This window comes from Raphanus sativus, chromosome 8, assembly GCF_000801105.2.
Source record: "Raphanus sativus cultivar WK10039 chromosome 8, ASM80110v3, whole genome shotgun sequence".
Taxonomy (NCBI): Eukaryota; Viridiplantae; Streptophyta; class Magnoliopsida; order Brassicales; family Brassicaceae; genus Raphanus; species Raphanus sativus.
Genome location: NC_079518.1, coordinates 6,295,521 through 6,307,794, shown reverse-complemented (window position 1 = coordinate 6,307,794; position 12,274 = coordinate 6,295,521). Strand labels below are relative to the sequence as shown.

Genomic DNA, 12,274 nt, shown 5'->3' with positions numbered 1-12,274 from the left:
AAAAAGAGCAATTAGGAGCAATTATTACCAGAAATGAAAACATTGATGCAGAGAAAAATTGAAGGAAATAACCTGAGTGATAATGTTAGGAAGCATGAATAAAGGGAAGCGAAGCACAGAAAATAGAGAAAGGGCAGTAAAGGCTCTAGCAGGTGTGAGATCTCCTCCAAGCAATGAGAACACACCAAATGAAACAACAGTCACCAGAACGGGAATGCTGTTTAGTATGACACATATTGAACTGCAGTAAACAAAATGGAAAAGACCAAGAATAATGAGTCAGATTCGAAAAAAAAAAAAAAAAAAAAAAAAACAGTCACTGCACTTAAAAGAGACATACCGCTGACAGAAGTTGTGCTTTCGGAACCAAGATAGTTCATCATCACGAACAGTTTGAACCTTAGACTGAAAACTGTTTTCCCAAGCATAGCACCTACATATCATTTGGTGGTTTAGTGAGTCCAAGCATTGCCTCAAACTTCCAATCTTGCGAAACAAAAAAGTGAATGATCCTTACTTCACTGTATCCATCGCAGCTAAAATCTCATTCATTAGGCCAATTCTTTTGTCAGTACGCTGCAACCCTTCTTTTGTTAACTTCTGCGTTTTGCTTATGATAACAGTCTGTTTCAACAATAAAGACAACGAGACATTGTCATTGAACTGAAAGACACTTGGGGGAGAGATAACAGAGAAGCAAAGACAAATAGTTTACATATGGAAAATAAGCATTTAAAAAAATGTACGGACCTGTATAGGGAACATAAGGACAAGAAACAATGCGCCAATGAGGGAGGCAACACCCAATTGTTGATAGAGGAGAACCAGTGCTACAATAATACGAAATGGTGCCGACCACATGGTATGAAGTGATTGGCAAATTTGCTGTCAAACACAGGAGAAACTTTAGAAAGAAACAGACAAAAGCTAAAGAGGTAAAACATAACAAAGATGGTATAACCTGAAGCGACTCAGCATCAGTCGTCATCAAGTTTGTTATTTTTCCTGTTTGAAACTTCTTCCGGCCTTCATTAGTTAGCCTCAGCGACTTCCGGAAACAGCAGCAATCTATCAAGGGAGAAAGAAACATTATAACATAATCTGCTATAGCTTTCAGGAAACATACTAGTAGCACATGTTTTGCATCAAGATAAAGAGAGGCAGAATCCAAAAGAAAAAAAAAAACAAAGTAGCAAAAGAAATAGAAAATGGAACTTCGCTTACCAGTGCAGACCTTAGCCGATAACCAACACGCATCACATTTTGGAAATATTGAGCTTCACATAGAACCCCCAATACCTAAAAATGTTAACATCAACATCAAGCGCTAAAGGAACCCCTTGGTGAAAAGTCTTACCCTAAAACTATATTAAAATATAAAACACTTCAACATGCAAAGGTAATAATATACAAAGACAACAAACTACACGATTAGCATCAGGTTCTAATACACTCGAATCAGACTAAGATTAAACTCAGCTCGAAACAGTAAAAATTCTGTAGCATCTATATTCTAGTTAAATGAAATGACTCCTTGAACTCAGTCCTTGAAAAAAGAGGAGAGACCAAGAAAACGAGTGCTTTGTTTCATATCTCTAACAAAGATTTAGAATGCAAAAGATTAAAATAGGCAGAGGGGAAGAGGAAGTTGTTGCATACCACACCAACAAAGATTGAGATTGCATAATGTAACCTATCCAGGCTGGTTCATTAAGTTGCATAGACTGCAGAAAGTTTTAAGACCACAATGTGAGATATCATCAGAAAATAATATCCAAAGGATGACAAGATTTTAAATCTATCAAGAACGTTAAACACTAATTTTTTTTGGCCAGATGAATATGGATCCATCTCAGCAAATCCATGTGCATGTAAATTTTACAAGGCAAGAAAGGGAAAGAAACATACCTTTAAGAGCTCATTCAGTAGTAGAGGCCCCACGAATTGTGAACAGTCATTCCCAATCTGTGATACAATTTAGATCAAAGACTTGATTAAGCAGCTCCAAACACACTTAATATAAGACCTCTGAATCCACCAGTATTATTAAAATAAACAAAATTACCTTCCAGAACCCACCCCACCAAAACCTACAAAATGCAGAAGCACGTTTCCATAAGACACGAAATATATTTAAGATGTTTCCACAACTCAAAAATGCATAAAAACATACTTGAACTAAACAGCCATAAGAGGTTTTACAGCTCCTAATTAATCATAATGCATATACTATATTACAACCAGATAATTTGTTTTTTAAAATCACAGATGCGTAGTTTTAGAAACCGCACATCAAGTCAAGCCCAAACAATAAATCCATGTTCCTAAGAGACGAGAGCACACATGACACTCTACAAAGATGTTTCTCCTTTACCTTCCTCCAAGGCTGTTGTTCAGTGCTCTCAAGAGCCACGGTTTGGGCTTTTCTAGTTCCTTTTCCCAGGACCTCTGGAAGCTATAGAGGAGATTAAAATATATATCACACAACCACACCAGTCGTAGACAGTAAGAGAACAGTTATTATTTATCAAAGACAAGAAAAAATACCTCCTCATGAGAGTTTCAGTACGATCCCAAGTGTCCAGACTCCACACATCCTTCTCTGTAAGAGGCCTTTTGGATCCCAGTGTCATCAATGGATTCAACCATGAGAAGAAGATTCCTGTAGGGAGAAAAAGATACTGGTAAGAAGGTACTTAATAGTCAAAGTTGAAGATTCTACTATTATACAAAATGCTGCCGATAGGTAGTAAGTACAGAGCAGAGATCAGAGATTCTGTGGTGATTCTCAAATAAAATAGAAAAGAATATACATAACAAATCCACAGGATGGAAATGAGAAGTAGGTAAAGGTGACCTACTGTCAAATAAATTTGCATGCCTCTCAGGACATATCTGTTCTCCTCCAGAAAGCTCTTCATACTCGTAATCCTCTGAGGTTTCAGTCCGCAATGGTGCGTAACCAGGGTATGGATCCAGATTAGGGAAATACACAAACAATAGAGTTCCAAATGCAACCTGGATATTATCAAAAGACAACAGCTTCATCTACAATCTGATTTAGATACACAATACATGGTAAAGAGAAGGCAAAAAGGAGTATCAATGTGCAAAACCTGTACTGCCACCTCGCTTATGTAAAGATACAGTTTGAAACTGTTAACAAAAAACAACAAAAAAACAATTTAAGCACATAAGTTCATCCTGCCAGACAAGGGTATGAAACTTGCATAGACAAATATTACCAACCTGCCATAGTACTCCTTGACTGAGAGAACAAGATTTAACAACACCATGTCTCCCACAAGAGCATAAATGACAGCAAATCTGACATACCAACGAAGTTCATGGATATATGTTTTAGTTTCAACAACAGTCATGACCAAAGCAGAACCCCAAGCAAAAGCTTCAAGAACCAACATGAACGCCTGCCAAAGAAACCACACCCAAAAAAACTTTCAGTAAAAAAACATACAGCAAAGAAAGCAAGGGATGATGACACATACCTCATAGGGAGGAACCCAGCTCCATCCAAATCCAAGATTGAGATCCGCATGACCAATCTAACCAAAGGCTCGGCAGTACTATAAGCAGCCAAGAGAGCAAGCAAATAGCTATACCATTTAGACCTCAAGCAGAACTTATCCACTCTGTGGTCCTCCTTTGCAGTGAGCCAAACGCGGTAAAGGCAGAGAATCAACAGCACCAGATGAGAAGTGCCAAGCACGAAAGAGTCAATAGCACAAGGCGTGTATGCACCAAAGGCATAATCCACCATCTTCGACCACACGCCTTTAGGCACGGGCTTGCAGTACCAGTCCAACAGCTCAAACCCATCTTCTTCCTAAAAGAGCTTCCCCTCCAAAGTTGTATCAAACTCAGATAGTGCACATGACAAAGTTGCTAACAACCTCCTAAAAAGGAATCTGCAAGAGAAACAAAGAAACGGGGTGATGTTGACAGTTTGATAAAGTGGACTTTTTAATCATGTGATTGTGTACTCATTTGAGAAAAAACATAAAAAAACAAAAACAAAAGATGTGGATGACAGGTTATTTATCAAATATTAGCCGGAAGAAAAGAAAAGTATTCTAATCATTTTAGTGGAGGCAAACTTTTTTTATCCTCTTCCCATAAGGGAAAAAAGGGAAAACAGAGACGGGCACCATAAGGGGAAGGAACCATAAGGTTAACTCCTTTCCACATAAAAAAAAGATTCTCTCCTAAACGTAGGATGTGAAACAAGATGTCATCAAATCCAAGATGATAACCTCAAAGTTTATGAGAAATGTCTTTTATGTAGCTCTACCAATGATATTAGGAGCATTAGGATGGAATATGGTAACAAGCGCAGAAACTGATTCGTTAAAGATATACTTGTCTTTAGCTTTAAAGGTAAACGCAGAGAAGAGAGGAAATGAAACCTCTGTAGTCGACGAAGAGGCTACAGAGAGAGAGAGAGAGAGAGAGAACAGGTTTTGCCGGAGATTTGGAGGAAAGACGTAAACGTAATCTTATAAACTCGAGAGAGAGAGATTGAGATTTTGAGGAAGCAAAACGATGCGTCACAACTTGCTATGATATTCATATATTTTATATAATATCGAGAGAGTCAAAAAGATTTTCATATTAATCATCATTTAGATTTAGGTAACAACAACCACTACCTTTTCTACTACTTCTTTAATTTTTTTTTAAAGAAACAAATCGGGGTAAATTAGCTAAATTTAATTAAATACTAACTATGATTTTGTTACATCAAACATGGAGGATTATGTTAATCTTTCTTGGCTATTCAACGACATAGTCTTAACTATAAACAAATAAATACGTAGATGTCTACTTAACTTTTAACTCTTTCTTTTATTATTCTCTAGGCTGATTCAGTTAGTTTCGAAGAAATTGGAACGTATTTAATGCTACATAGTGGATTAGGTGTTACACAGTTTTATCCGAGTTTGAAAATATTTTTCCGATTAAATACCAGAGATAGACCGGTCATCTGTTATTATCTGTTACAGTCCATCATATTAATCACATAGATTGAAACTCAAATCCATATTAACCAAGTAACGATAATATAGTTTTCAGGGGAAATCGAATCAAAAACTGATATATATGTATACACTAAACCCAAAAAATGACCATTAATCTATCACTACTTGATTAACTTTAAACTTTGGTTGTGTTTCCGGGTTATATGTTCAAAAGTTATTAAAAATTGATTTGATTATCTATAATGTTAAAAAGATATTTTCGGAGACATATCCAAAAAAACTCTAAAAACTAAATATTCTTGAAATGGAATAACAGAACGGTATATCCTGATTTGCGATATGATATGAACGGTGTTAAACACACAAAAATGTCACGTCGTGATTAGATAAGGGATTCATTAACCGTATGAGCGTTACATTGCCATTACATAGTACATAATAGCAGTAGTGTAACAAATTGATATTTTGAGTGCCCAGGTCAGTGTTGATGATGACGATGTTTTGTGGATCGGAGTAAATATTCAAATATCAATTTACATGTACATCTCATTTAGATCGTTGATTAAGAGGGCATTACATAGAATGATTTGATGACAAGATCAAGACTCTAAATTACTATAAATAACAGTTATAACTCCAAACCTATTGAATCACGATTATGATGAAGACCCGATGATGATTTTAAACGCTAATAGCTGTTTTTGAGTTTTGTTAAAGAGATCTCGTAACTTTCTCAAAGTCATGGAAACTCCGGAGTTAATTACTGGTCAAAAGCATAATGACTCATCCACTCTCCTACTACTACTACTACTACAAAATAAAACAAACGATACTTGAACAACGTATTATCAATGCCTACAGTTCACCACTACTACTAGCAATTTAATATAGTCACATACTTATTGCTAAGTTAGTCGGTGGAAAATGTTGATCACATGCGATGCAATGACTACATATGTACATAATTCTTTTTTTTAGTTTCAATCTCAGCTTCCATTGTTTAGTAGGTTGAGAAAGCTGACAATATTGTTTTACTTCTACGTTATCAGCTAATATGCGAATACTTTATCTGTTATGTGGTTTCGGTTTCAAACCCTCTTTTTAGACCATTGGTTCATTAAGAAGATGACGCAGCTAACGAGAGAAGAATCCGATAAACTAACAATTTTACGACACAAATAACATTGCTCAGAGAAATTTTGTTTTTTTTTTCCTTCTACATTTTGATAGTTGACTTATTTTCTGGGTTCAAACTTCAGTTATGTATTCAGTTGTAATCGTGTCAGTTAGGACAATTATAACATACTGGCCAAAATGTTTTGATTCCTCGATAAGATCTTAGAAACGCCTCAACGCTAGATCCGAGTTTGAATCCAGATGTCTGCATTACATTATTACATACTGGCCAAAATGTTTTAACTAACTAAACTAAAGAAACTGATACTACGAAATAGAAATAGTACTCATTGATATCGATTCTCTCATTACATTGGTCGAATACACAGAAGTCTTTTTTCTCAAGGAAAAATTGTTTGGTTCTACTTCTACGCAAGCCTATTGCTAAACCACTCAGCTACAGTTTTCCAAAATTTATTTTTTCGTATTTGTAGCGGTTCTAGATATATAAGCCTATAAAACAAGATACAAAATCCACACAATTATAAAGAAAGACTTTACAAAGGAGATTCGCTTCAATTATGTATACTATTCTCTCTTGCTATATCAATTTATTCACGTCTGGTTCGATGAAACTACCCAATGCATCATCATTCCAGTACAACCGCAAAAGGTTTAATATGCTCGAAGATCTGTGCGATAAATCAAAAGGGGTCTCAGGTGAGAAGTAAGAATCATTGACGAGTTACATGATGAAGTTTCAGTGACCAAGATGTTGTTGGCCAACTAAAGAATAATTCCTTTTGTTCAATTATCTCGACTGAATTATGTTTTCCTTTTCTTATTGGAGAAAAAATATTTTGAAGCTAGTCGCATGTTTGATTCTTTTGTAATTGACTTGATCAGTTTATAAGAAAATAAAAAGACATGATGATCTATGACATGAATGAAAATGCTACTTCTCTGTTTAGGACAAATGTTACCTTTGGTTTTTCTCTTTCGAATATGTATGGATGATGACTAAAGACGCGATTGCAACATGAACTTTGTTAAAGATCGCCTAGTACACAGATGTAGAGTGCCTGGGTCTACTTTATGACTCATGTGATCTATTAAATATTATCATCATAGTTTTAATGTAAGCTTACGTAAAACTTATAAAACCTAGTACTTGTGTTTTCTAACAAGGGAACAATGCCTTCGCTTCACGTTACATACTTGAAGATGCGGTCGTTCTAGTTGTTTTAAAGAGGAATACAATGCGATACAAACATTATAAACATTGACTAGATCTCCCCTCGGGTTCTTGAGAACTTTGTTTTTTAAAAATCTACAAGTTGACAGAATACAAATGAACATGTTTTTAAATAGCACCAATGTTTTTGAGACCAAGGACAACTCCGACGCCGATGATATGACCAACGGTACCACAAGCCAAAGTGTCGGCGAGAGTGAACCCGGCTGGGTCACCCGTTTGTAGACCCGAGTCACGTGCCTCTAACTTAAGCCCAGCTGTCGCCTTCCTATTGGCTGATGGTGCTAGTCCGAATCTCCCAGCGAACAACATCAGAGTCGTCGACGTTACCATTATCTAATTAGAGAGCATAATAATCTATTTATTGCTGCTGATACTTAATTAAGGTTTTTTCATATTTGTTTTAGTTACCAGATTTGTTGATGAACCAATGAAGTCACACTTTGCACCCAAAGCTCCATTCCCCTTGCGTCTCATGGGCACAACAGTTGCCTGAGAGCATTAAAAATGTAACTTTAACTAAAACTTGAGAATTTTTAACTAAAATTATCGTTGTGATGTAATAAACACAACTTCATACTATATTACAAAGTCTCTTGTCAAATATGATCAATCAAGAACAAAATTGAACCCCTAAATTTTCTATATATATTCTGTATGCATGTAAGTTTCGTAAGTGTATAGAAGATCAAATAACATTTTATAAGAAAAAGGAAAATGACAAACCAGGCCTTGCACTGGAGCTGCAGAGATCTTGCTAGCTCGAAGACCATTGAACTGAGGCAGTGTAGTCATCACAGTGCTCGCCATTTTCTTTGACTCTTACGTGAAAGCAAATAAAAAACTTATATTTTCTTCTGCAACCAGTCTTCTTATTTTTGATTTTACCTGATTTTTTTCTTCTGATAAGTCTTTAAAATGATTTAGCCAAGGATCATCGTGTGGCTTTGACGATCACAGAAATGGATTCTGTTTTGATTACTCCTTGCTGACGCGTCGAGTGACTATTGGCTGATTTAAAATCTGGTATCTGGATAAGGCTGTCGTGTCTTTGACACATCGCAGAATTTGTTTCTGAACATTTCCTTATTTGGGCTTCATTTTTGGCGCATTTATACTTTTGTGGGTGTTTATTTTGGGCTTCGCAATTGAGTCCCATTAATACGCATTTGAAGGATAGTAATAGACCTCCTCAGTTGCTTGGACAAGACTCGAAAGCTCAAAAATGCGAGAGCGGCAACTGATTCGAGGATCAACAAAAGTAAAAGAGAGAAGATAACAAAACAGAACAACTATGATTAGGACTCATGCGTTATGATATTTATTAAGCAAATGTTTCTTCCTCATTCTTTTTTCTTTCTTGAATTTTTTTCACTGTTAAAATGCAGAGACGGGGTTTTGTAATGTGGTTTTGAAGAAAATGTTGCAGTTTCTTGGATCCTTGTCCTCGTTGAAATGTCTTAGATAATGGGTTACACTCACTCATCGACACCACAGGTAACATATTGACAAGTGTACGGACATCAAACACACGAAAACATTTAACATCTGAACGAAGACTGACGAAGTTGATAATTAAAGCGTAGCTTGCATGGGTTACAAGTTATACAACAACCAAAGAACACATACAAACGAAAAAACCCTAAACAAACCCTAAAATCACACACAACAACAATAAAAGCTTCTAAAAGAAAAAAAACAAATCTGTGAGATAATAATAAGGATTCAAATGTTTAAGCGGCTGATATCGCAGCATAGTCTTGATAACGAGACATGGCGCCTTTAAACTTGTGATCGTCTCCTTTGTGAGTGCTCAAGCTATGCGGGATGTACGCTTTGAAAACCTCCTCGAGATCCGGTCTCGTCTTCAGCTCACGGCAAGCCACCTCTAGAGCCGTGTGTTCGAACCCTTTGTAGAATTTCTGGCGGCACACGTAACCGAATAAGAGAGAGATGAAGATGAGAGGAACCAGGAGAGTCGCCCAAACGAATAGCTTGACTCCCAAGTAACCAAACATAACCAGTTGGAACAGAAACAATGCCGCTAGAATGCGAGTGTGAATGTGCGGCCACATCCTCCCGTAGCTCTCGTATGCTGGAACGTACACTTTCAAAGCCTGTCATAAACCGTTAAAAAGCCAGATCAAGATCAAGATCCACCTGAGAACGTGCTTAAACTTAAAAAACTAGGGAGAGAGAGAGTCTGACCTGGTTTCTAAGGATGAGCCACCCTAGACCGAAGTAGATAACGCCGAATACGAGGATAAGAGGAGCGATCACGGAGTAGCAGAAGGTGATAGTGAGGATGAGCATGTCGCTAGGAACCCTAGTCGCGTAGCTTAAGTCTCCTGGATACCAAGCTTCTTTGACCTCTGCTTCGGTTTTGCATAGATACTTCTTTTTTAAATGGAATATTATCAAAGGTATGATCCTAGACAGCTCGAGACCATAACCAACAAAGAACCTGAACGTTTCAAGATTTCAAGAAACATAAGTTTTATAGAACATATATACTATAGTATAATATAAGTGAAGAGGAAGGGAAACTCACTTGAGAGCAACGTAGGTCAAGAAGAAAGTAGCGTTCTTAGGGAGACTAGTAGCCAAAACGGTGATAATTGAGTTTGGTTTCTTCTCAAGAGCCTTCAAATTCTGGAACAAAGACCCTGCGAGGGTAACACCGATGAAGACGTTCAAGACCGAGAAGTAAAAGTACTTCCCGGAGGTAGCTCTAACGGCGTGGCTCTGCGAAGGGATCCCTTCAGACTTGGATAAGAACATGAGGAACTTAGGCAGCATAGCCAAGAAGACGATGAGCGCAATCTGAGGGAGGTAAGACTCCAAGATGGTTTTAATGAAGCCTATCTCCACGATCGGCTTCAAGAAGGGAAGCGTCTTCTGGAGATTCTCGAGAGTGGTGATGGCGGAGACGAACGCTATAGGGATCATGTAGAACAATATGGTTATAGCAACGATGAAGTAGATCAGGTACTGCCTGACTATCCTGCTGAAGAACTTGATCTTGAGATTCTCCCAGATGAGCTGGCGAGGCTCCGGAGCTTCGGTCACCGTCCATTTGTCAACCATCTGGCAGTGTAGAGACTGAGCGGCTAGAGCTGCAGTGACTCTGTCTGTGAAGAACACAACCGCTGCGGTTTGCTGCTTCTCAGCGAGAACCGTTCTCTGCTCTGCTTCTAGTTTGGTTACTGACTCGTTGATCAGCTTTGTGTAATACTCAATGCTGTCTACTTGCTCTCCGACGAGCCCAAGCATGCCGGTTTTGTTGGTTGGTCTGTTACTAGTTGCTGCGAATACTGCTTCTGCACGCGCTAGCTTCTTCTTGTAACCTTCCAGGTCTTCCCATATCTTATTAATCTACAAAAACATGAGCCAATGAGTAAGAAAGATTGAGACTTTAAAAAGACAGAACAAGCAGATAGATGGATAGATAGATTACCTTGCTGTTTTCTGTTACGACAAGGGATCTGTAGAAGGTCTCAGGGTAGATGTCTCTGAAGTAAGAATCTACAAACTCCTTCTGTGTCTCACCATTAGGTGGGGAAGGTATGTCTCTAACGAGAATAGCGAACTGCTCTGGTAATACTTCTTCGCTAGACATCAGCGCTTCAGCTCTCAACGAAGCGACGTGCTTGTAAGCTTTCCATAACATGAAGTATGTGACCACAGATATCCAGTAAACCGCTCCTAGGAACGCCCACAGCCTTGAACTCTTTCTCTGTTAAAAACAGAAAAAAAGGATCAAAAAACTTCGGTGTATCTGAAGGAATTGAAGTTATGTGTGTGTGTGTGGGTTTGCTGCTACTTACAGTGATGTTAGCCATTGATAGGTTATCAAGTTGGCTAAAGGTTCCGTTGCTAGTGGTGTCAGTGGCGTTCCTTGAGTTCTTTAAGCTGTTGTCTGTAGCGGATAATGGGAGTAGAGTCGGTAAGAGAATAAGAGCCGACAAAGAAAATATCCCAAGAACTGTTTCATCAAAAAAAAAAAAACACTTGTGTTAGAGCAATGAAGAAGAGACACTGAACATATCCAAAGAAAGAAACTTTTTGGCTTGACCAGCATCACATCATATAGATCTGGTTAAATAAAAAATTGACTCAGATCAGCCAGTCAGTGCAACAATAAAACAAGAACATTACACACAAAGTCAATCACTAATAACTTAAACCAAAGTTATCAAAGCAAAACATGTGTCCTAAGGGTTCTAATTTCAATCTCAAATGTCTAACACTCAAAACTCAAAAAAAGGGTACTTTATTTAAAGCAGATAAAGACAAAGTGACATAAACATAGCAAAACAAGATCTTCATCAGAGCCAACAATATACAAACAAAAAATCCTTAAAAAGGAAACGTTTTTCTCCACAATTGTCTGCAAAGATGGAAACTTTATTAGGTAAAATTAGAAACCCAGATCAGAACAGAACAGAAGGCGAACCGGTGCTCAAGAAGACGAAGTAGACGGCAGTATCGACGCCGGAGAGCTTAACGACGTCTTGTTCGGTGGAAGTGAAAGCTTCACGGATCCAGGCGAATGGGTTTCGGGTCAAGGAGCTGCCTTCCCACGGATCCATTCCTTTAAGGATCCGATTAGGGTAGTAAACGGGAATGTTACCGGGTCTACGAGAGAGCCAGGTGAAGAGAAACATGAGAACGACGAAGATGACTGCTGATGTCCCTAAGGACACCAGGAATGATTCAAACTCCATCTACTCTAATCTGCTCTCAGAGTTTCCTGGGTAGACGTTTTAAAAGAGGAAAGTAACCGTTTGTTGCTTCTTCTGGTAAATTGCAGGTGAGAGAGAAAAAGCTTTGGTTGTTTTGTATTCAAAGGAGTAAAGGCAAAAAAGAAAGTAAATAAATAATAATATAAGAAATTGATTGAGTA

General features: G+C 37.8%; 2 protein-coding genes and 1 pseudogene across 2 annotated transcripts; all 3 read right to left on the bottom strand.

Annotated features, from left to right (window-relative positions):
- Positions 1-24: 24 nt before the first annotated feature.
- On the bottom strand, positions 25-4,569 carry LOC130498815 (ABC transporter C family member 1-like; annotated as a pseudogene).
- Positions 4,570-7,328: 2,759 nt separating this feature from the next.
- On the bottom strand, positions 7,329-8,290 carry LOC130498640 (photosystem I reaction center subunit psaK, chloroplastic). Its single transcript, XM_056992169.1, has 3 exons — positions 8,095-8,290; positions 7,780-7,860; positions 7,329-7,704 (listed from the first exon to the last, which is right to left on the bottom strand). The coding sequence occupies exons 1-3, from the start codon at positions 8,176-8,178 to the stop codon at positions 7,477-7,479; spliced, it is 393 nt and encodes a 130-aa protein (XP_056848149.1). The 5' UTR covers positions 8,179-8,290; the 3' UTR covers positions 7,329-7,476.
- A 627-nt stretch (positions 8,291-8,917) lies between these two features.
- On the bottom strand, positions 8,918-12,274 carry LOC130498639 (CSC1-like protein ERD4). Its single transcript, XM_056992168.1, has 6 exons — positions 11,825-12,274; positions 11,196-11,353; positions 10,826-11,104; positions 9,920-10,743; positions 9,577-9,832; positions 8,918-9,485 (listed from the first exon to the last, which is right to left on the bottom strand). The coding sequence occupies exons 1-6, from the start codon at positions 12,093-12,095 to the stop codon at positions 9,102-9,104; spliced, it is 2,172 nt and encodes a 723-aa protein (XP_056848148.1). The 5' UTR covers positions 12,096-12,274; the 3' UTR covers positions 8,918-9,101.